The sequence below is a fragment of the Apodemus sylvaticus genome, chromosome 14 (assembly GCF_947179515.1).
Source record: "Apodemus sylvaticus chromosome 14, mApoSyl1.1, whole genome shotgun sequence".
Classification (NCBI taxonomy): domain Eukaryota; kingdom Metazoa; phylum Chordata; class Mammalia; order Rodentia; family Muridae; genus Apodemus; species Apodemus sylvaticus.
The window spans coordinates 41,981,999-42,004,339 of NC_067485.1; the positions used below are offsets into that span (position 1 = coordinate 41,981,999).

At 46.3% G+C, this 22,341-nt stretch overlaps 1 protein-coding gene across 1 annotated transcript; it reads left to right on the forward strand.

The window, feature by feature from the left end:
- The first annotated feature begins 637 nt into the window (after positions 1–637).
- Aldh5a1 (aldehyde dehydrogenase 5 family member A1) lies at positions 638–21,366 on the forward strand. The gene is made up of 10 exons (XM_052157137.1): positions 638–1,051; positions 3,298–3,381; positions 4,718–4,888; positions 6,354–6,470; positions 8,873–9,016; positions 10,048–10,191; positions 13,194–13,352; positions 15,215–15,384; positions 16,647–16,705; positions 17,804–21,366. The coding sequence occupies exons 1-10, from the start codon at positions 731–733 to the stop codon at positions 18,007–18,009; spliced, it is 1,575 nt and encodes a 524-aa protein (XP_052013097.1). The 5' UTR covers positions 638–730; the 3' UTR covers positions 18,010–21,366.
- Positions 21,367–22,341: the final 975 nt, after the last annotated feature.

The following is a 22,341-nucleotide window of genomic DNA, read 5'->3' on the forward strand; positions in this document are numbered from 1 at the left end:
AGGAGGATGAAGATGCTGTTTAAGGTGATATTGCTATGTTGACTTCCTTTTAAAAAACTGGGTCTCAGTATATGGCTTTGGCTGGCCTTGAACTCACTGAGAACTCACTCCTACCTCTGCCTCCCAAGTGCTGATCATTAAGGCGTGGGCCACAACACTGGGCTTATTTCTTCTATTTTGATTGTTTCCAGTTTTTAATTGGCCAGACTTCAGAGTTGTTAGTTCCTTGATGTACAGCAGCTAGGTGACGAAGCAGCGGTTTGGGAGCACCCTGCTCAGGACCAACAGAGGAAACACACAGAAAGTTCACTTCGGTTGCCCCCTAGTTGATCGGTTGCCCCAAATCCCAGGACTCAGGAGCGCTGTGCTCCAGTTTCATGAAGGGAATATGCAAAAAGCATGCAAGGGACAGATTACTGAGCCACACTTCACCCCTCACTGGACAGTGATCCCCACTCCGAATGCTCAGTAGCCCGGGAATACGGAAACCGCGATTTTGGCCTTGGTACCATCTCTAGACAGAGCGCGGGTTGCCGGGGCTGGGGAACTGCGGAACAGAAAGTGCTCCAATCTCAGAAGCTCAGAGAGAGGGCGCTCTCGGCGTCTCCGCCGGCCGCGCGTTCCCGTCGCCCCGCGCGTCCCCGCTGCTGCGCTCCCGCTTTCCCGCGACCCCTGAGCTCCTGCAGCTCGCTTGCCTGTCCTTTGCCGGTGTCGCCGCTACTGCCCGGCCATGGCGACCTGCTTTCTGCGGCGGAGCTTCTGGGCCGCGCGTCCTGCCCTGCCGCCTCCGGGCCGACTCCACCCCGAGCCCGCAGGAGCCCAGCGGCGGCGAAGCTACGCCGGCGGCCCCGCTGGCCTCCACACCGACCTACTCCGCGGGGACAGCTTCGTGGGCGGCCGCTGGCTCCCAGCCCCCGCCGCCTTCCCGGTGTACGACCCGGCCAGCGGCACCAAGCTGGGCACCGTGGCCGACTGCGGGGTACCCGAGGCCCGCGCTGCTGTGCGCGCCGCCTACGATGCCTTCGGCAGCTGGAAAGGGGTCTCGGTCAAGGTGAGAGCGCGTCAGGTGCAGGATCCTGGCCTAGGGGGAGGCAGAGATACACAAAGTGGAACTAACCCGTGACACCTCCATCCCAGTTCCTCGGGATACACAGTTCCGAAAGCCAGAGCAAACAACAGAAAGATAAATAAGTTTGGCGCATGAGGCCCAGCACGGTGTCTGATTCCCTGCTTTCATGTATCGGCGGGGGTGCATAATGAATGTTGGGGCTATGTGTGCACGCGAGATGTGTCAAGGACACTGAGAAAGGACATGTAGTTGTTCAGAAGAGGGAAAAGTCTAGGGACATTCTCTGATTTTCCGTCTAAATGGGGAAGGGTTACTTACAGAGATGCCTGGGCAGTGGAGGACAGACAGACAGACAGACAGACACACACACACACCTCTTTTTTCCCCATTATGTATTCCTGGCTGGTCTGGATCCCACAGTGTAGACCAGCTGCCTTCAGACTCAGAGATCTACCTGCTTCTACCATCTGAGTGCTGTGATTAAAGACATGGGCCCTACATTCAGCCACATCTTGTTTTTTAGAGTGGTTTTTAGAACCATTAATATTAGATTAGGATGAATCTTAATGATCTCATTTTATTTTGCTGCTTCTATAAGACCCTGTCTCCCGATAGGCAGCATTGTGAGAGCCTGGGTGCTTCCTGTTTGATGTAGGCACAGTTCACACCTTTCTCTACCATGCCAAGGGCTTTGCATATTCATGACTTCCCTGGCTTATGTAAATCCAACATGGGGATTGCATTTTTTACTTAAAGGCAGAACCTTACTTTTAAAAAAAAGTTTATTTTTAATTATATGTAGTGTGTCTGTGTGCATGTGTATATTTACATGCGTGTGTGTATGTGTGCACATGTGTGCAGGCATGTGAGTGCCAGTGCCCACAGAGGCTAAAGGTCTCAGAATTACAAGCAGTTGTTAGCTACCTGACATGGTGGTAGCTGGAAACTATACTTGGGTTCTTTCCAAGAACAATATTTGCTTTTAATTGTTGGACTATAAATCCACCCCAGACTCCGGCTTTTTATTTCTATAGTTCTGCTATTTTACGTTGTTCTCTCACTCTTTCTCGACTACACGTGGTACCCCACTCACAGCACATAGCAGGCCATTGTCACTCTTGCCCTAAGACAGGAGCACACATCAGGCTGGCATCAATCTTGGTATGGACTCAGCAATGCCCTTGAACTTCTGATCCTTCCACCTGCACCTCCCTGGTGCTGGGATTAGGCAAGTTCTGCCGTGCCCAGCTTTTTGCTGAGTTGAGGATGGGACCCAGGGCTTCATGCGTGCCAGGGAACCACATCTCCAGACCCACAGACAGAGTCATAGTCTCTTCTCAGCCAGGCCTTCAGGGTTTTAATTCATTCTCTGTCTCAGCTGGGTGGAAGAACTTGGAGCTTTACGAAATGAGAATGGGTAAAATCCTTCGTGATAGTAATGTACTTCCTTTCAAGGCGGTATTGACACCTATCTGTTCCTGAAGACTTATCCTCAGCAAAGATGTGAAAAAATGCAGCTTGTTAGAAAAGGGACATTCTCCCTTTTCAGTGTTCTGTGTAACAGAGACCCATTGGCTCTCTGTTAACAGTGCAATTATAAAAGTAAAGCCTTCTGTGTAGATCACAGTGCCAGGATGACAGGCCAGGTTTGTTTCCTGCATTGCATTGTTCTTATTCAGGCAGATGAGAGGAAGTCTATTCTTGAACTAGGGATGTGGCTTATTTGATGGCTTATTGGTGGCATATTTGCCAAGCATGTATGAATCCCTGGGTTCAATCCCCAGCTCCCCACAAACTGGGCTTGTGGCACACAGCAATAATCCCAGCACAGGATGATTAGAAGTTCAGGCATATATTCACTGAATTGATACAGGCTTGCCTCAAACTTCTGGACTAAGGCAATCCTCCTGCCTCAGCTTCCTCCTTGGCTTCATGGTGGCTTCTTCATACATATGTATCATTATACCCTGCTCCAATTTGTCCCCTTCCCTCAGTATCTGTCTCTGCCAGATGCTACTTTTCTGGGAAAAGCACCCATAGACCAACCCAAAATGTTTGCTAGCTACTGGGGCATCCCCCCAGCCTGGTGAAGCTGACACTTGAGGTGAACTGTTCTTCCTCCATGTGTGGGGCTGGACACACAGCTGGTGCTCAGGAGGGAGGGAAGGGTGCAGGGCCATCCTTCCTGCACGCTCCAGTTCATTGCTTCTCTCTCATTTCTCTTCCAGGAGAGGAGCTCATTACTCCGTAAATGGTACGACTTGATGATACAAAATAAGGACGACCTTGCCAAGATCATAACGGCCGAGAGCGTAAGTTCAGGACCCCTGGCTTGCTGCTGGGAGAAAGGGTCCTGGAGTGGTTAGACCAGAGCATGGGAAACTGCCGGCTTCCCTTGACTGCCGTCCTGCGGCTTAATTTGCGGTCCTCTGATGAGGGACATCATGGTCCCTCAGAAAAAACATTTGCTAAAACACGATTTTTGTGCTCTCATATATTTGATGCTAATTTTCCAAAAGTAGATTTGGGAAGTGGGGGCTGAAGAGATGGCTCAGCAGTGAAGGCCATGCACTACTCTTGCAGAGGACCCAAGTTCAGTTCCCCAAACTCACGTCAGGCAGCTGCTCACAACTACCTATGGCCTAATGCCTCTGACATCCGTGGGCACCTGAACTCCTGCGTGCGCACAGCCCCACAGCAACACATAAAATAACAAGAACAAAGATTTGGGCAATAGGTTTGTGTGGAGCTACATGAACACTGATTTTAAAAAAAATCATTCTAGTTTTTAAAAAATATTCATGCTATTAATGTAAGTGCAAACGCCAGTGGAGGCCAGAATAGGGCTTTGAACTGGAGTTACAGATGACTGTGAGCTAACATATGGGTTCTGGGAATCAAACCCTGGTCCTCAGGTAGAGTAACCAGTGCTCTTAACCACTGCCTCTTAAAAAGAGGCAGCTTTTTTCTCTTTTAAAATGTGTTTCTTATTTATCTATGGGGAATTTCATATATGTATACAATATATTTTTATTCTGTCGGTCTCCTTCTCCCCTGAGTCTAACCCCCCTTGAACCCTTCAGCATGTCCCCTCCTAACTGCATGTCCTCTTCATTTTAATGACCTTAGTCCCGCTAGTGGTAGTCATGGGTGTGAGGCCACAGGCTACGGCATGGACAGCCTGCAATGGCCTCCCCGTCCTTCATATAAAAGTTACCTCAGCCATCGACTGCTTGGCCAGCCATGGGGCCTGTGTTTCCCGGTGCTGGAACTTTCCCTGGCCTGCTCTTGGGCAGTTAACCTCAGCCCCAGTTATTTTCTTCCTGTTTTTTATTTTATCAATATTTTTAAATTTGTGAACTGCACCATTAGTTCATTCATAGAATAAGAGATGTCACACTGTGACTTACTGTTCAGGACGCCTTGAACTATGCAGTGTTCTGTGTCTGCCCCTAAGCTGTGAACATGTGCTGGTGGCCACCTTCCCTCCATCATTCTGACCCCTAAGACTTGCACCAAACTTAGTCATTTTTCAGCAACCACTGAGCTTCTCAGTGGGAAGCTGTCTCCCTTCATCTTGCAGCTTTGAATAGCTTAGGAACGCAGGCTGCACTTTTGATGAACATTACCTTTTCTGATTTGATTCAGGGAAAGCCACTGAAAGAGGCTCAGGGAGAAATTCTGTATTCGGCCCTCTTCCTGGAATGGTTCTCAGAGGAAGCTCGCCGTATTTACGGAGACATCATCTATACCTCTGCCAAAGATAAGCGAGGGCTGGTCCTCAAGCAGCCGGTGGGCGTGGCGGCCATCATCACGCCGGTATGTACCAAGGCCAGCACAACCCCAGGGCGGGAGCGGAAAGCAATCTCTGTTTCCTGTTGAACAGGTGTGTCCATCCTGTCAGCTTTGTCACCTGTCCTTGGTTTCCTGATTCCTTTCCTGGATGTAGAGGTATGTTTCCACAGTCTCTGTAGCAGCGTCAGGTGTAGGGACTTAAGTGGAAGTACATGTTTTCTGATGCCTTCAAAAACAGGGGGACCTGCAAAGACTGTTCTGACCTGGTGTGGAGACTCCATCCTGGTATCGCCTGGCTCCTCTGAAAACACCTTTGAAATGTTGTCCTTTTTAATAGACTTCAAAGGGGACATTTACTTCTTTTAAATTTGTACCATTATTGAAGAAGTATGTTTATTTTGTGATTATCATCAATAGCAAAACATTTGTGTCTCTGAGGGTAGGCTCGGGGCCAGGTTCTGGCAGTCCAAGGATGTTGAATTAAGATGTTGTCTCTGCCCAGATGGCTTTGCAGTACACTGGTGGGCACTAGGTTCCTCTCACCAGCCCTTCCTGGAGGAGCTCGGTACCAGCTTCTCCCAGCTGTTTCCCAGGCTGCTGGCCTTCCATGTTCAGCACAGTTACAGACAGTGTCCCCTACGCTACCTGGACCGATGAAGCTTGCTCTGAAGCTCACTATTGTTGGTCATGTGATCTTGGGCAAGATATGCCTCAGTTTCCCCAAATATGTAAGTGGGGATAATAACAATTAGTTCATTGGGATTTCAAAGTGCTTAGAACAAGAAATGAGACAGAATATGCACTATATGTACTGTATGAATTTTGTTAATTTACAGTGGGGCTAGAGAGATGGCTCAGCAGTTAACAGCACTGGCTGCTTCTCCAAAGGATCCAAGTTTGTTCTCCAGTACCCATATCAGATGGCTTACAGTAACTCCATGTATATGTGCGTGTGTGTGTGTGTGTGTGTGTGTGTGTGTATGCACATGCTTAAACACATATATATAAATAAATGAAATTAGACTTGTAGATATCTATTCCCTATAAATATGTGTGTAAAAGTAAGTAAATCAGCCATTTTCAAAGTCACAGATATCATATCACCTATTTTACTTAAGGGCTTCAGACCAAATTTAGCTCAGTCCATGTATTTATAAATAAAGTTTTATTAGTACACGTGGGGTCCATTTTTGAGCCAGTGTTCTTGAGGCAACTGCCGAGGTGCAGAGTTGTAACAAAAACTATCCAGCCTACAAAATATGACCCTCAAAGAACACATTGGTCTAGATAGTTTTGTACTGTATCAGACTGGGGCCTGCTTCTGTGAACTTTGACCTCCTGAGGGTCAGGTGTTCTGAGAGCTCACCTGCATTGGAGCAAACAGGTTTGCCAGTCAGTTGGGCAATGGAATGGTGACTGGCTCTCTGCCCTGCCTTGCCTTGCATCCCGGGGCACTCCCGACGCTTACATCCTTCCTCTGTTCTTCCAGTGGAATTTTCCCAGTGCCATGATCACCCGGAAAGTGGGGGCCGCCCTGGCAGCTGGCTGCACTGTAGTGGTGAAACCTGCTGAAGACACACCCTATTCTGCCCTGGCCCTGGCTCAGGTGAGTTTCCCCACTCGGAACCAAGCAGGTGCCCAGGTGGATGCTTCTCAAGGGCAGGAAGAAACATTTTTGGAATTTCCTTCTCTGCATGTGTCTCCTGCAGTGCACAGAGCATCTGCCTTAGAGGCTGATAGATAGATAGATAGATAGATAGATAGATAGATAGATAGATAGATAGATGCTTTCTTTAGTAGAATAAAAGGAGAGGAGATTTTCGGGTACCTGTTGGTCACATTTTGATACCCTAAGAGTGATGCTGATCTATCATCATTTTTCATTGCACTAAAAATGTGCACGTTTCTCACATTTAGGAGCTCTTTCTTCCGTTTTTTAAGATGTATTTTTGTTTATGTGTATGTTTGCTTTCTGTGTAAGTGCATGCTATGTCCCTCTAGGACGTGCAGAGGCAATAAGATGGTGTTAGCTCCTGTCTTAGTCAGGGTTTCTATTCCTGCACAAACATCATGACCAAGAAGCAAGTTTGGGAGGAAAGGGTTTATTGAGCTTACACTTCTGCATTGCTCTTCATCACTAAAGGAAGTCAGGACTGGAACTCAGGCAGGTCAGGAAGCAGGAGCTGATGCAGAGGCCATGGAGGGATGTTCCTTACTGGCTTGCTTCCCCTGGTTTGCTCAGCCTGCTTTCTTATAGAACCCAGGACTACCAGCCCAGGGATGGCACCACCCACAAGGGGCTGGGCCCTCCCACCCTTGATCACTAATTAAGAAAATGCCTTACAGCTGGATCTCATGGAGGCATTTCCTCAACTGAAATTCCTTTCCTGTGGTAACTCCAGCCTGTGTCAGGTTGGCACACAGAACCAGCCAGGACAGCTCCTCTGGAGCTGGAGCTACAGGTGGCGGTGAGCCATCTGATGGCGGGCGCTCAGGAAAAGCAGCCCGTGCACTGAGCCGCTGAGCCATCTTCAGCCCCAAACTTCCAAACTCAACAAGGAGGAGGCCTCCCATTGGCGCCCCTCTCTACATCCTGGGGTAGCACAGGTTGACAGAAAGCAGCCAACACAAAAGTTTTATGTGTTACTTTTTCTTGTATTCTTATAGCTTGGCTGTCATTTCTTTTTTTTTTTTACTCTCAATTTTTTATTGTATTCTCTCTAATTATTCTGACTGATTCAGGTTGAGTCTGCATTGTTCATGGCGGCCTGCTTGTGTTCCAAGTCCCGTGCGCCCCTGCGGGCTTCCCTTGGGTCTATCCAGGAGTGTTCTCTGGTCTTCCTCCTCACACAGGTCTTATCCCACAGGCCTCCACCCACTTGCAGTTTCTGGCAGTGGAGAAACTTGGTCCCTTGGTCTTCTCAGAAATAGTGTCCTGATATTTGGATTATTTGGATTTGCTACCACACTGCTGATTTGATTTTTTTTTTTGATTAACACACAAAGACATTCATTTCATACTTATTGTTTTTGGGAGAGATTAGTAAAATCCTTGCTAACTACTCTGGTACTGGGGAGGCTGAGGCAGGAGGATGGCCACCAGTTTGAGGCCAATGAGGGATACAAATAAAGATCTGGGTCAGAAATACAACAAATTCAGGACAGACCTGATCCAGAACCCTGCCGTGGAAAGGCCCAGATGCCCAGGTCACATGCCTGGGGTCAATGACCGCTTCCCTCCTCCCCAGAGCCTCACCTCTGCTGAGAGTTCTTCCTGTCTGTGCCTCCATTTCCTCAACTCTGGCCCACAGGAACTAGTGAGCCGCTTTGTGAGGTTTTTATAAACATCCTTTCCCCACTCCACACTGGAGTCTACAATCAGTCAAAAACCTTGAGATTTGCCTCAGAATCTTCCCGAAGAACCCAGGTCTGTTGGCCGACTGAACGGAAGGTGGCGCTAAAACTCTTACCTAAGACGTTGTATTTGGTGGAACTCACATTGCTACTTAGTTACACCTGGGTATTTACTTAGGCGGTTAGGAGTGTAGCTCAGTCACAGAGTGTGTGCTTAGCAGAGTGTGACTGTGGCTTTAATATTTAGCATATATGTGCATGTGAATAAACATATACACACTTAGTCACACATATACATGCAAATATATATGGATCTGAAATAGGTTTTTTATTGGTACTGATAATATATTTTTAAATTTTTTAGTGTGTGTGTGTGTGTGTGTGTGTGTGTAGAACTATACACAAGCCAGAAAAGAACTCATTATGTAATCGAAGAAGAGCTTGAGTTTGTGATCCTCCTGCCTTTACCTCCCAAGAGTTAGAGTTATAGGCATGTACTACGAGGTCTGGTTCTCTTCGGTATGTTTTTATGGGTTTCAAGACAACCTTATGTTTTACATTGCATTCTGGATTAAGCATTAGTATTTCTGCTTCTGTCTGGTTTGTTTTTAAGTTCAAGTCTTGTTACAGTGTGTTTGCTATTTCTGTTTAAAGCTTGCAAGCCAGGCGGGAATCCCTCCAGGTGTCTATAATGTCATCCCCTGCTCTAGAGCCAAGGCCAAGGAGGTGGGGGAGGTGCTATGTACCGATCCACTGGTGTCCAAAATTTCCTTCACTGGCTCAACAGCGACGGGAAAGGTATGTGGCATCAAGCAGGTGTTATCCTAATGCTTTCTATTTATAGGGTGTGAAATTACTACTTTATGGGTTTGTTTAATTTTATTGGAGACAAGGTCTACATAGCCCTGGCTGGCCAGGAACTTGCTATATAGACCAGGGTGGTCTTGAACTCACAGAGATCCACTTGTCTCTCAAGTGCTGGGATTAAAGAAATATACCGCCACGCCTAACCTGTCATGTAATTGTCGAATTGAGGGTATGGTTTAAAACTCAAGGTAGTGTTAGCATTGTTTATCTCTGCCATTGTCCCAGCTTGCAATGTCACTGAGTCCTGCCTCCCCTTCTGTAAATAACTGCTTTTATTTCCCTACTGCCATTCTAGCCTGTTTTTTTTAAAAAAAAAACAAATCTAACAAAATAAGAATCTATATTCTCAAGAATACATTGTATACATGTGTGAACTTCTCAAAGAATAAATATAAATATATTTAAAATGATATATTCTCATGTCTCCTTTTTCTTATGCAAAATGATATCTAAAGCAAGGTGACCAGGTGTGTGACTTAAATTTTCATTGTTGGGTAATTTTGTAAAACAAGGGTTTAGCTGCCTTATATGATAGTTCTCTGTTGTTGTAAAATACATGAGAAAAATAACATAAAGGAGGAGGGCTGTCTGAGGACATTTGACTCCGGGGGTAGGAGGCTCCTGTCCACGGTCACTTGGTTCCCTTGCTTTTGTTTTTTATCCCTGTAATGAGGCAGACGGATCATGGCAGGAGGCATTGGTGGCCAAGAACTGTTCATCCTCTGGTGGCCAGGAAACAGAGAGAGGAAGGGTCCAGGAGCAGACACATCCTCCAAACATTTCCCCATGGCCTCCTTCCTGAGCTAGACCCCACCCCCTAATGAATACCCCACTCAGCTAGAGCTGTGACCAGTCTTTGCACATCTGAGCCATGGGAGGAGGGTGCTTTCTATGCACACAGCAACACCCTGGCCGTTGATTTGGAGGCTCACAGTTTTCCTCCCCACCCCCACCCCCTGCAGATCCTGCTACATCATGCAGCAAATTCTGTGAAGCGTGTCTCCATGGAGCTGGGTGGCCTCGCCCCATTCATTGTCTTTGACAGTGCCAATGTGGACCAGGCTGTCGCAGGGGCAATGGCATCTAAGTTTCGGAATGCCGGGCAGGTGAGTCATGCAGAATGTTTTAGTGCTGGAGCAAGGGTCTGTGTGTGTGTGTGTGTGTGTGTGTGTGTGTGTCTGTGTGTGTGCTTTACAAAGGCCATGCCTTGCCTCTCTTCCATTGTTTATCTGCTCAGTCATTCTGCAAGCATTTACTGAGGACTTTCTCTCAGGCATGAATTAGGCTTGACTAGTCCAAAGAGAAGTAAGAGCTAGTCTGTGGCTTCAAAGCATTTCCAGAATGGCAGATGTCTTTATGTATATGTGTGTGGTGTATGTGTGTCAATGCATAGACATGTAGACTCATGTGTTATGGGAAATATTAAAAAATCGACCTTCCAACTCTCTAGCCCCTGCTGGGCCTTCTCTCTGCTGAGGGTCCTGAATATCTCTCGATTCTACGCAATGCCCCACACACACCCCACAATCAGCCATCTCAACACCTAATTACCCAGTAGAAGCATGACTCTTAATGCTTAATTAACCAATCAGATTTATGTATAAATAATATCACAGTTTACAAGATGTCAATACAATAATTTTAGAGCCAACTGATCATGATAAAAGCTATATCTGCACATTTCTAACCTTGTGAAAACATAGCTATTTATGGCTAGTAAATGCCGTGCAGGTCCACATCCGAAGCCATCTTGGTTCTCGTCCCTTCTCTGGCCACCTCTCTGTCCCCCCAACTCCTAGCTCCGCCTCCCTTTTCCTGTCCAACCACAGGCATTCAGCTGCCATAATGTGGTTAGACTGGGAAAACCCTGCAACACCCGTGACCCCTTTTGAGTTTGTGCAGAAGCCAGAGCAGGCTGGCTGACGTCCTCTGTCACGTTCTACCTAATTCCCCTGAGACAGGGTCTCTCGCTGAACCTGGATCTGGCTAGGCCAGCAAGCCCGGGTGATGCTCTTATATCTTCCTAGTCCCACTGGTGCTGGGGCTACAGGCGACAGCAGCCACACCTGGCTTTGTTATGTGAGTACCAAGGATTTGAACTCAAGTCAATGTATCTCTTTTCCCCACGGAGCCATCTCCCCAACTCCTTGTCTCCTAATAAAATAATCCTTCCTTACTTCTTTCTCCCACCTTTGAATCATCTTGTCATGGTTTTTTCCTTCCCATTGCACTCATCTCCCCAGTTTGAAAACAACGTCCAACAGCTAAGGCCTGAGGTCCCCTATTGTGTAGGAAAGAAGGCAGGAAAACCTTGGGAGACCCCAAAGTTGACACAGCTGCAGGGGACACGGAACAGCATGAGCACTGGGCCACAGCTGAGTGCAGTGTCCTGAGGGACTGAATGAGCTGACGCTCACCTAGAAACCCTAGATGTCAGATCTGGCAGCACCTTCAAGACTTCTGATATAAACTTAGGAACTGAAGGCAAAAAAGAGTAAGTGACTTGGTGCTATGAGCCAAGGGTCCTATAGACCCTCTTTTCCTGCTGTTGCCTAAGCCACTGCTACTGCTTAAGGTATATTTTTATAACTTACATTTTAAGACATTCAGATGTCTTAAGCCTGGCTGCTTAAAACATTCATACACAACTGGGCCTTAAGAGTGCAATCAACAAACAGGAAATCATTGGCTTTATTTTTTAAAGACAGGAGCCCCCCTTGCATCCCAGCCTGGCTCTGAATTTGCTGTGTAGCACAGCCTGTCGTGGGAAACGCATCCCTCCTGGAGTTAGAAGGGTCTGCAGAGATCGTTGACAGCAAAAGGTCATACGCGAAAGAGAGGTGGTGATGCAAACTATTCTATATTACTTTCTTCTTTGTTTTGACTTTTGGTAGTCAGTTTTACCTTTTCATAAAACCTAAATAGCTTGATGTTTGGTTTTTTTTTTTTTTGCAGAATTAGAATTTTTTTTAAGCAAACACAAAATGTCAGCAGAGTTATGCTATACAACTATGGCTTCGAATTCTGTCAAGCCAATAAAAACTCATAGGGTGCAATTATACTTATTTCTACTAGGAAGACAGTAAGAGAAAATTATCAATGATAACTACAATTCCTACAGTATGGTTATAGTTTATCATTTTAAAATGTGAACTCTAACTGGACATAAAATAAGCAAGAGTCTCAATAATTTAACCTGATATGAAAAATGGTCTAGTTTATGAGTTTTTTAGAAAATATTTTTTGTCTTATAAGTATGCATGTATGTACACAATGTGTGTCCAACACCCTCAGAAGCCAAAAGAGGATATCTGTTCCCCTGAAACTGTTGCGAGCTTCCATGAGCGTGCCAAGAACTGAACCTGGTTCCCTGAAAATGCTCTTAACCACTGAGCCTCTTTTGTTTTTGGTTTTGTATTTTGGCAGGATTGGGAATAGGATTCATGGCCATGTATGCCAGGCAAGCAGTCTAACGCAGAACTCTGTTTCCAGTCGTGATTTTTATTTTTAATTAGATGCGTAGACCTGGACTTACAGGCAGTTGTGAGCATGGGTTCTAGGACCCAAATTCAAGTCCCCTTCAAGAGCAGTAATAACTGCTGAGCTATTTCTCTGGTCCCAGAAGAAAGGCCTTGTGTCCATTTTTGAAATTACAGATTCAGGCAAACTCTTGAACTGGGATGGAGGATGTAAGTTATCATTTGACCTCATTCCTCCGAGGTTCTGCTGCTGCTGCTGCTGCTGCTGCTGCTGCTGCTGCTGCTGCTGCTGCTGCTGCATTCCTGCTCCTCAGGAACATTACAGCCTTTGCTTTTCTGCCCCGTTTGCTTTATAATAGCATACTGGATTTCTGGTTTTGTAGTTATTTGGTTTTTGTTCACATAGCTATTCATTCTTGCTCAGATGCTTAGCTCTGGGTGTGCGGTAGCTATGGAAAGAGCAGCAGCACTGTGAGCGCTCGGGGCTTTTATCCCCGAGGCCAAGCCCACCTGGGAAGAACGTGGAAGGCAGGACTGATGAGAACCATCTCTGGAAAGGGTTGTCTTTCATCTCCTGCATCAGCCGCTTCTTGAAAACTAAGCGTGGATTTGTTTTGTCTTCTGTCTAGACTTGTGTTTGCGCAAACAGATTCTTGGTACAACGGGGGATCCACGATTCCTTTGTAGCGAAGTTTGCAGAAGCGATGAAGAAAAGCCTGCGTGTGGGTAACGGGTTTGAGGAAGGAACCACTCAAGGGCCGTTAATTAACGAGAAAGCGGTAGAGAAGGTGAGCTGATTTCATTATCTGCAGTAAGGAAATCTCATAATATCAGTTTCAAAGGCTTCCTGACATAAAAGGGTGTTTATAAGGTCCCCAGCAAGGCTGTTTTGGAAATAATGGGAAAATGGAAAAAGTTGTTTTTGGTTTTGTTTTTTTTTTTAATGAATTCCTACCAATGCATATGATGGAGTGGTGGTGTCTGGGCATGCGCTCGGCCTGAGAACCCGAGACTGGGATCCTTAGGTCTTCTGCCTCCCAGTGTCTTCTGTTCCCAGTAGTGATAGCTTTTTTTCCTGATGTTCTTCCAGAAGAATTCTAACAAAGATACCCAGAAAATGCACAGAGTGTTGTTGCGGGGTTCCTAATCACAGGTTAGGCGTGACTGAGGGAAGCTACTTTTAGAAAGGAATTGTTTGTTGAACATCACAGTCTGGAGGACTGGCGGGGTGAGATTTCTCCGTTACACTAGTGTTTGTTTGGCTTTAGCCTCGTTTTTTTTTTTAATTCCTTTTTTTTACTTAGTCTATCTGCATGTGAGTATGGTGGGGGGAGGGCACGTGTGCCACAGCACAGGTATGGAGATCAAAGGACCAGTGCTAGAGTCCTTCTGTCTCTACACATGGGTCCCAGGGACAGAACTCAGGCTCTCAGGATTGGCAGCAACCACGTTTACCTGCTGACCCATCTCACTAGCTCTGGTTTTAATTTAAGTTTTCAGTGTTCTATCTCGGCATTTTCATAGATGTGTTTCATCGTATTTCATTCTTACCTGCTCCGACTCCCCTCCCCCTCTCAGCTTGATAATCCCTTTCTCTCCCAAGCTGTCCCCACTCTGCTTCCATATTACGCATGCTCCATGTGTTTAATGTGTGTTCATATCACACATGTTCCATGTGTTGTTTCAATGTTTTAAAGAGAAAATCTTTTTCAGAGTCAGAAAGTAAGGGAGCCAATGGGGTGAGTCAGAGGTCAGGCATTCTTAGAGCTTTTGCTAGAGTTATGGGCAGTTTTCGGCTGCTCAACAAGGGTGCAAGGAACCAAACTCAAGTCCTGTGCAAGAACAGTCAGTGCTCTTAGCCACAGAGCTGTCACCTCAAATTTTCTATAATGCCGTTGGATTGTTGGCTTTCTCTTAATCATCGTTTGATCTTAGGTTGTTTTATTCATCGTTGCCCTTGGAGCACTAGGCTTTACCATATATAGCCTACACACACACAAACACACACACACACACAGCTATACCATATATAACCTACACACACACACACACAGCTACACCATATATAGCCTGTACACACACAGCTACACACACATACACAGCTACACCATATATAGCCTACACACACACACACACACACACACACACAGAGCTATACCATATATAGCCTACATACACACACACACACACACACACACATACACACGAGCTACACCATATATAGCCTACACACACACACAAACACACATTACATAGGTACATAGGTAAGGTATGCAGCATGCTAGACCATCTGGGTTTGTACCAAAATATTGTAAGCTGTCTATTCAATAGTGAAATGAGCTAAGAACACATTTCTGAAACAGAACATCTACCATGGGTAAGCAATGCCTTTATATCTGAGATGTATTCAAACACCTCTTCAACCCAGACAGAAGGAGACGAGTGAACCCAAGAGGACAACCAGCCTGCCTCAGGAAAGGCCATGCTCTGAGATGCTAGGGGCTCTCAGAGTTGGTTCTGCCCCTTCCATCACGTGGGACCCAGGAATTGAAGCGTGACTGGGGTTTGCCGTTTAACATTTTAAGGGATTGTACAATTTGGAAAACGTCCCAATCCAACTTTCCCTGGTGCCCTCCTTCTCATCTCTCAGGTGGAGAAGCACGTGAATGACGCAGTTGCCAAAGGGGCGACGGTTGTGACAGGCGGGAAGCGACACCAAAGTGGAGGAAATTTCTTTGAGCCCACCCTGCTCAGCAACGTCACCAGGGACATGCTCTGCATCACCGAGGAGACCTTTGGGCCCCTGGCACCAGTCATCAAGTATGTTCCTTGTTCCTCCAGCAGTGGATGGAAGGAGAAGACTGGAAAGGAAATGCTAGTCTAAGAGAGGTCCCTGTGCTGTTTCAAAGGCTGGGGAGGAAGGCTGAGCAGCTGCAGTCAGGGTCAGAGCTGCATAGCAGGGTCAAACAGAGCTGAACGGTCAGAGCCCAACAGCAGAGTCGAGTTTATGATATTTGGGGTTTGATTATGGAGTTTGTGTATTCAGATGCACACATGGGTCAGCCCTGGGTGTTATTACTTGGGAGCTGTCCACCCTAAACGTTGAGACAGGGTCTCTCACTGCAACCGAGGGCTCCCCAGGTAGACACAGGCCTGGGATCACAGGCACAGGCCACCAAAACTGAGTTTTCATACGGGTTCTGGGGGGATGGAACTCAGCATTTGCCAACAGAGCCAGGTATCGCCCTAGTCCTAGCCTGTTTTGGTGTTTGTGTTTTGTCTTTGTTGGGTGGCGTGGAGGGTGGTTACTGTTTTTAGTTTTGGGTGACTGCTTGTCTGTTTGGAACAAGGCCTCCTTCTGTAATCCAGGCTGGCCTTGAACTCTCAACCTTCTTGCCTTAGCCCTCCCCCCCCCCACCGCCATAGCTACCACCATACCCAATTTCAAGCACAAAATTCATCAGACTCCCTCATTTAGATTTCTTGATGCCTCCACACTTACTTTCCCCACCTCCACCACCGATTTCTAAGAGTATTTTTCTAATACCCTCAAGGCCTCTATCCTAGTAGTCTATAGGAAATGAACTATAACCTTGTATAATCTTTTATCCCACCTTAACAGATAATCATTTGCCTGGATAATTCTCAGATCGATATGGTCTGAAAATATTCCATTTTCTCCTTGGGTCCAGGACCTGGAAGGGCTCAGAAGAGGATGTCGGATGTGCTGGGACTGGGGTTGAGAGTTGGGAGCCACCATGTGGGTGCTGGGAATCAAACCCAGGTCCTCTGCAAGAACCTCAGGTGCTCTTAACTAATAAACCTTTCCTTAAAGGATTTTGTTTGGCAGTGTCTCTGCCCAGATGCTCTGCTTCTCCCTTTGTCTTAGGCCACAGTTGCTTTAGCAGGTCAGAGAAGGCTGAGTCGCTGTGCCTGCCCTCACTCCACTCATTTATTCTCCTTTGCAACTCTGATCTCCTTCTTGTCATCATTTAGGAGATGAATCGGGAGAAAACAAAGCTGGTTTTCTCTGTTCGTCAGCTCACAGATTTTGATTTTATGACCTACTTTAACTCTGGCAGGTTTGATAAAGAGGAAGAGGCCGTTGCCATCGCAAATGCAGCTGAGGTTGGATTAGCAGGTAGGTTTTTGGACTGGCGGCCACCATAGCCATGATGCACGCAAGTGCCAGGCTCTGCCTGTTCAGTATTACTCTTACGTTTTCGTTTTCTTTTGTTTTTGAGACAGGGACTCTCTTTTTTTGTGTGTGTATGTGTTTTCGAAACAGGGTTTCTCTGTGTAGCCCTGGCTGTCCTGGAACTCACTCTGTAGACCAGGCTGGCCTCGAACTCAGAAATACACCTGCCTCTGCCTCCCAAGTGCTGGGATCACAGGTGTGCGCCACCATGCCTGGCTAAGGCCTATGTAACCCTGGTTACCTAAAAACTATATAGACCAAAGTAGCCTTGGACTCACAAAAGGTCTCCCTGCATCATCTGTCTTCAGAGTGTTGGAATTAAAGGCCTGCAGCACCTTGCCTAACAAATTCTGGAGGGTTTTTTTTTGTTGTTTATTTGTTTGTTTTGTTTTGTTTTTAATGGTTTTTTAAAGATTTATTTATTAGATATGTGAGTACACTGTAATTGTCTTTAGACAACAGATCTCATTATGGATGGTTATGAGCCACCATGTGGTTGCTGGGATTTGAACTCAGGACCTTCAGAAGAGCAGTCAGTGCTCTTAACAGTTGAGCCATCTCTTCAACCCCAACTCTGGAGTTTTTGAGGTGCAAACTTAAATAATGGGTACACATTGTGTGGAGAGAAGGCTATACATTGCAGTCAAGAGTAAGCCGGAAATGCTGACCCAGCCACTCTCTGGGGCAAGACTGATTGCCCTCTGAGCAGTGTGGGCTTACTTTATAGACGACTAGGACCAAGTACAAGGTTCAAAGAAGCACCTTGTTCCTCTGACAGGGTGGATGGCAGAGCAGGGAGTGAGCACAGAAGTGCATGCTTACAAAGTCCCAGTGGGACGGGAAGAACCCCAGCACGAGGGAAACAGACGCCCAACGTGATGCCCAAAGGGCTGAGGATGAAAATGTGTACAAAACCAACCTGGGGCTTTGCCTGCAAGCAGGAGACGCCCAGGCTGGGTGACCAGGCATCCTCAGAGGCAGGCGTGTGTGCCTTTCACGACAATTCCTCAAGCTGTCCATGTCCCTTTGTCCCCGTGCTAGGTTACTTTTACTCTCAAGACCCAGCCCAGATCTGGAGAGTGGCGGAGCAGCTGGAGGTTGGCATGGTGGGCGTCAACGAAGGCCTGATCTCTTCAGTGGAGTGTCCTTTTGGTGGGGTCAAACAGTCCGGCCTTGGGCGAGAAGGGTCCAAGTACGGCATTGATGAGTATCTAGAGGTCAAGTATGTGTGTTACGGAGGCTTGTAGGGTTCTTCACGTCTTTAAGAAATAAAACTGCCTAGATCTGTAGGGACATTCCATTCATTTTTTACAACAAACAAGTAGGTTATCAGAGTTACGAATTTTTAAAATTTCAGCCAGTCCTCATATCTTAAATGTAAATCCTAACCCCTCCCTTATCTAACTAGGGACCAATGGACGCCATATGCCTGTGGTCATGGGTCCCAGCCAGTACTGAGACCCCAGCACAACCCCACTGCCTTAGGACAAGATACAGTGTGAGGGTTCACATGCACTCTGGCACCTCACAAAGTGTAGTCATTGTGTGGGCAGTGGGTCTCCAGTCCTTATGGGACTGTCCAACTTTGGTTCAGAATGCAGAGGAGTAGATGAGGTAATAGGACAGCTGGATTGGGAGGAGGTGCACATCCCTGCCTAGGCATCTGTCAGTTTTGACAAACAGTGGGCTGCCTGTTGGGGGGCGAGTGTTGTGGCAAAGGCTTTGGTTTCCTAAGATTTCTTTATAAACCTCACAGATTGCCTATGTTATATGGAACGAGGAGGTGTTTCTCCTTGTTTTTGGGATGCTGTTTAAATTACTAGGAGTAGGGTTGTTTTGTTGTTGTTTTTGTTTTGCTGTTTTTGTTTTGTTTTGCTTTGCTTTCTTTGGTTCATCTTGGTGTGGCTTGGCTTTATGCAACAGAGTCTTGCTAAGTAGCATAGCTGGCTTCAAACTCACAGGTCTCCTGTCCCAACCTCGGAACAGCTGGGTAAATGTCCTAAACCTACAGCTCACGCTTCATTCTGTTCCTCTTAGAAAATCAACCCTAACTGGCAGCCAAAATCAGCAGAGTGGGGTTGGTAGGACGGAAAACATGGCTTTGTTTCTTTTCCAGTGCTGGGTGTTGGTTCCATGGCCTTGTGCATACTCGCATGTGTCCTGCTACCAAATTGTCCCCAGCTTTTTTCTTTGAGACAAGAGTCTTGATAAATCACACTGGCTGGCCTTGAGCCGCTTACTGTCCTGCCTCAGCATCCGTTGTAACTGGGATGACAGGCCAGGTCGAGGGACAGCATGGACTCTCAGCTGCTTCCTGCTGCCTTGGCAATGCTCTTAGGACTCCATGCCCCACTTACAGAGATTCATGCTTGGCTCAAAGAACATTGTGAGCCTGGAAGAAAAATAAATGCTTCACAAAATGGTGGAAATGCAGCTCAAGTACAGGAACCATTTTGATTCCGAGCAGTGCCTCCTTGTTCACCTGCCTAAGTGTGACCCAGGTTTTCTGTGCCTGGGTGTGGCTGCTGCTAAACCTGCAGAAGGGCAAATACACTTTCACCACTGTGGAAAACCATTCCCACAATTGCCAGTCCGCTGCGGAAGAGAGCTGAAGCATGCATTGCAGGGACCTGTGCCCTAGGAAAAGCATTTATGGTTCACGACTCAAAAACAAAACACCACACAGGGACCACAAGGTAGCTTGATGGGTAAAGGCTTTGCTGGACAAGCCTGGTGACCTGAGACCTGAGTTCCATCCCTGGAACCTACAGAAAGACAGAGAGAACCAACTTGATAGTGTTGGCCTCTGACCTCTGCAAATGCATCAGAGACATGCACTCCCATAAATTCAACACACACACACACCAAAACTCTCTGCAACTGCCCCATAGGCAACAGTGGAGTGGAGCTCCGCGTTCCATGCCCGTCTGTGCAGAGTCCACTCGCATACTCTGTGGATGCCCAGTGAGACTCCAACGGGAATGACAGCAGAGCTAGCTAGCTGCAGGGCTTCCTAACCACTGGGAACCTCCCATAGGGAAGTCATGGTTCTTAAAGCCCTGTCGTACAAGAAGAAAGTAGAAATCTTCATCCTACAGACCCTGCCCAAGTGGTCAGGGTCACAACTCAGGATGTTCACAGCCTGTTTATGCTATTCTTTTCAATAGTGTGTATAGTTGGTTTCTATCACACTTTCTAATTAAGATTTTAATTGTTTTATGGACATGGGTGTTTGCATACATGTATATCTGTGCACCACGTGCATGCTGGTGCCCTCAAGGGGTCAGAAAAGAGCATCAGATCTCCTAGAAATGGAGTCATAGATGGTTGTAATCTGCCTCGTGGGTTCGAGGAAGCGAATCTGAAGATGAGCAGCCAGTGCTCTTAACTTCTGAGCCATCTTGCCAGCCCCGATATTTCTAACTTCTTAAGATTTGTGTCCATCTTTTTTTTCAATTAAGAATAATACAAAATGCTCTGCTGGTATTTTGTAGAAAATGAATGTGCCTACTGAGATATGAACTAATTTCAGATATGCGTTAAACGGTGTCGACCAGTGGGTTCCTGGACTGTGTGGCACATTTGTACATTTTGTGTGTGCATGTTTGATTCATGGGGTAGATCACTGGTCCACACGTTTGTTATAAATGTAATTGATTTTTATAATTTAAAATAATGGGAGTAGATATTAGTGGTAAAGCATATACTTAGCATACTGGAGACCATGGGATTAATCATCACCAAAAAGTTAACACGAAAGAACATCTCAGAGAAATGCTTGTGGGTTATAGGAAGATGAGGAGTTTGGTTTTTGATATTTTTTTTAAACAGGATCTCCTGTTGGCCTTAAACTTTTAGGCTCGAGTGATCCTTAGTCTCCCAAATATCTACAACTGTAGGCATGTTGTCACCAAATCAGCTAAGAGTAGATTTTTTTTTAATTATTTTTAGGGGCTTTTGAGTTTGGACCTCATGTAGCTGAGGCTCACCTGGGGACTCTCCTGCCCTCCCTCCTGTGCTGGAATTACATGTGCTACCACGCCCAGCTAAGGAGTGTTTTTTGATGAACCTTTGTTACTGTTCTATGAGATGTATGACAGGTGGAATTTTTGAAGATGTCTATAAAGTTATATAAGGACAGGGATTAACGAACACAACGCGTAAGCCAGATCTGACCTGCCACCTGGGTTTTGTATAACTCACGAGTTTAAAGTGTTTTTATAGATTCCAGTGGATTGGGGTGGGTTAGAACCATTATTTCATGAAATCTGTGAGTGAACGCCACCTCAGTGCCCCATGTCTGAGTGGCTGTGCTGTAACAGTGTGGCCTGCAGAGCCTAAAGGATTTACAGCCCCTCCTCTATGCCAAGCAGGAGACACTGGCCTCCCTGTTTATTAGGCATTTTATCCTATAAACACCTTCTGTGAAAAGGGCACATTTCCTGGGCATTTGTTGCCAGGACTTCTTGGCAGTAATTGGGAACTCAAATGACATCAGCCTGATAACCCTGTCTCCCAAGGAGTGGGGCTCACTGAAAGTGTCAGGGTTCATCTGTCTTTTTCCATTTGAGGGCCCTTCTGCTGATGGGGTGGGGTGGGGTGGGGTGGGGTGGGGTGGGGATGAAGATCATAGTGTTAACAAGCCTATTTAGTGATGTGACCTTCAAATTGGGTCCTGTGGGTGGTCCTCTCTGAAGGCTGGATCCCAGTGTTGTAGTTACCCCTGTGCAGCTATTTTAAAACAGAATTTTACTTGAATACTTAATACTGTGATTGTCTCATGCCATCCTTTGTGAGACAAATCTCATGAGTTGTTGAGAAATATATATATTTTGCTCTATAAACATGTATACATTCGCTTCATTTTTCTAGTGTTTGACATTGTGTGATCAACAGTTGAATCTCATTAATAAATGTCTAACAGGATTTCTTATTTCTGGGTTAAAGTGAGTGGCTGTGTTGGTTTTGCCCATTTCTCCACCACATCTGCATTGACAGCCTTTTTGTTTGAGTTTTAATAGGATAGTGTAGATCAACGTGGATGTAAAATTGTACTTCCTCATCAACGAGTCCCGGATCGGTGAGAACCTCGTAAGATATTAGCACTTGTGCATCAGCAACACCACGTGGACCAGAAGTGTGGTGTCTAGGATGTGCGCCTGCCTAAGGGCAGGCCCCAGCTCGCTCCTGTCTGACTTCTACACACTCCACAGTTAGCCACTTTTTCCAGTCTTTTATTTTACAAAGAAGTGTGAGAAAGGCATTTTCTGAGCCCCTGGTGTCCAGATACGATCCTGGAATACGAATTTTAACACTTGTCTGAGTGCATTTTTCTGTTGCTAATAACACAATACCATAGCTGGGGTAAGTTGTATTGTTTGGGCTCACGGCTCTGGTACAAGGACAAGGCATCTGGCAATGGCCTTGCTAGCAGAATCCCTCCGCAGTATAGAGCATAATATGGAAGAAAAAAAATTAACCAAACTGGCCTTTACAATTGACTCACCCCAAGGCACTGCATTAATCCAATGAATTCGTGGGTGGTTGCATCCCTGGAGGCAAAACCTTGGTCAGCTCTG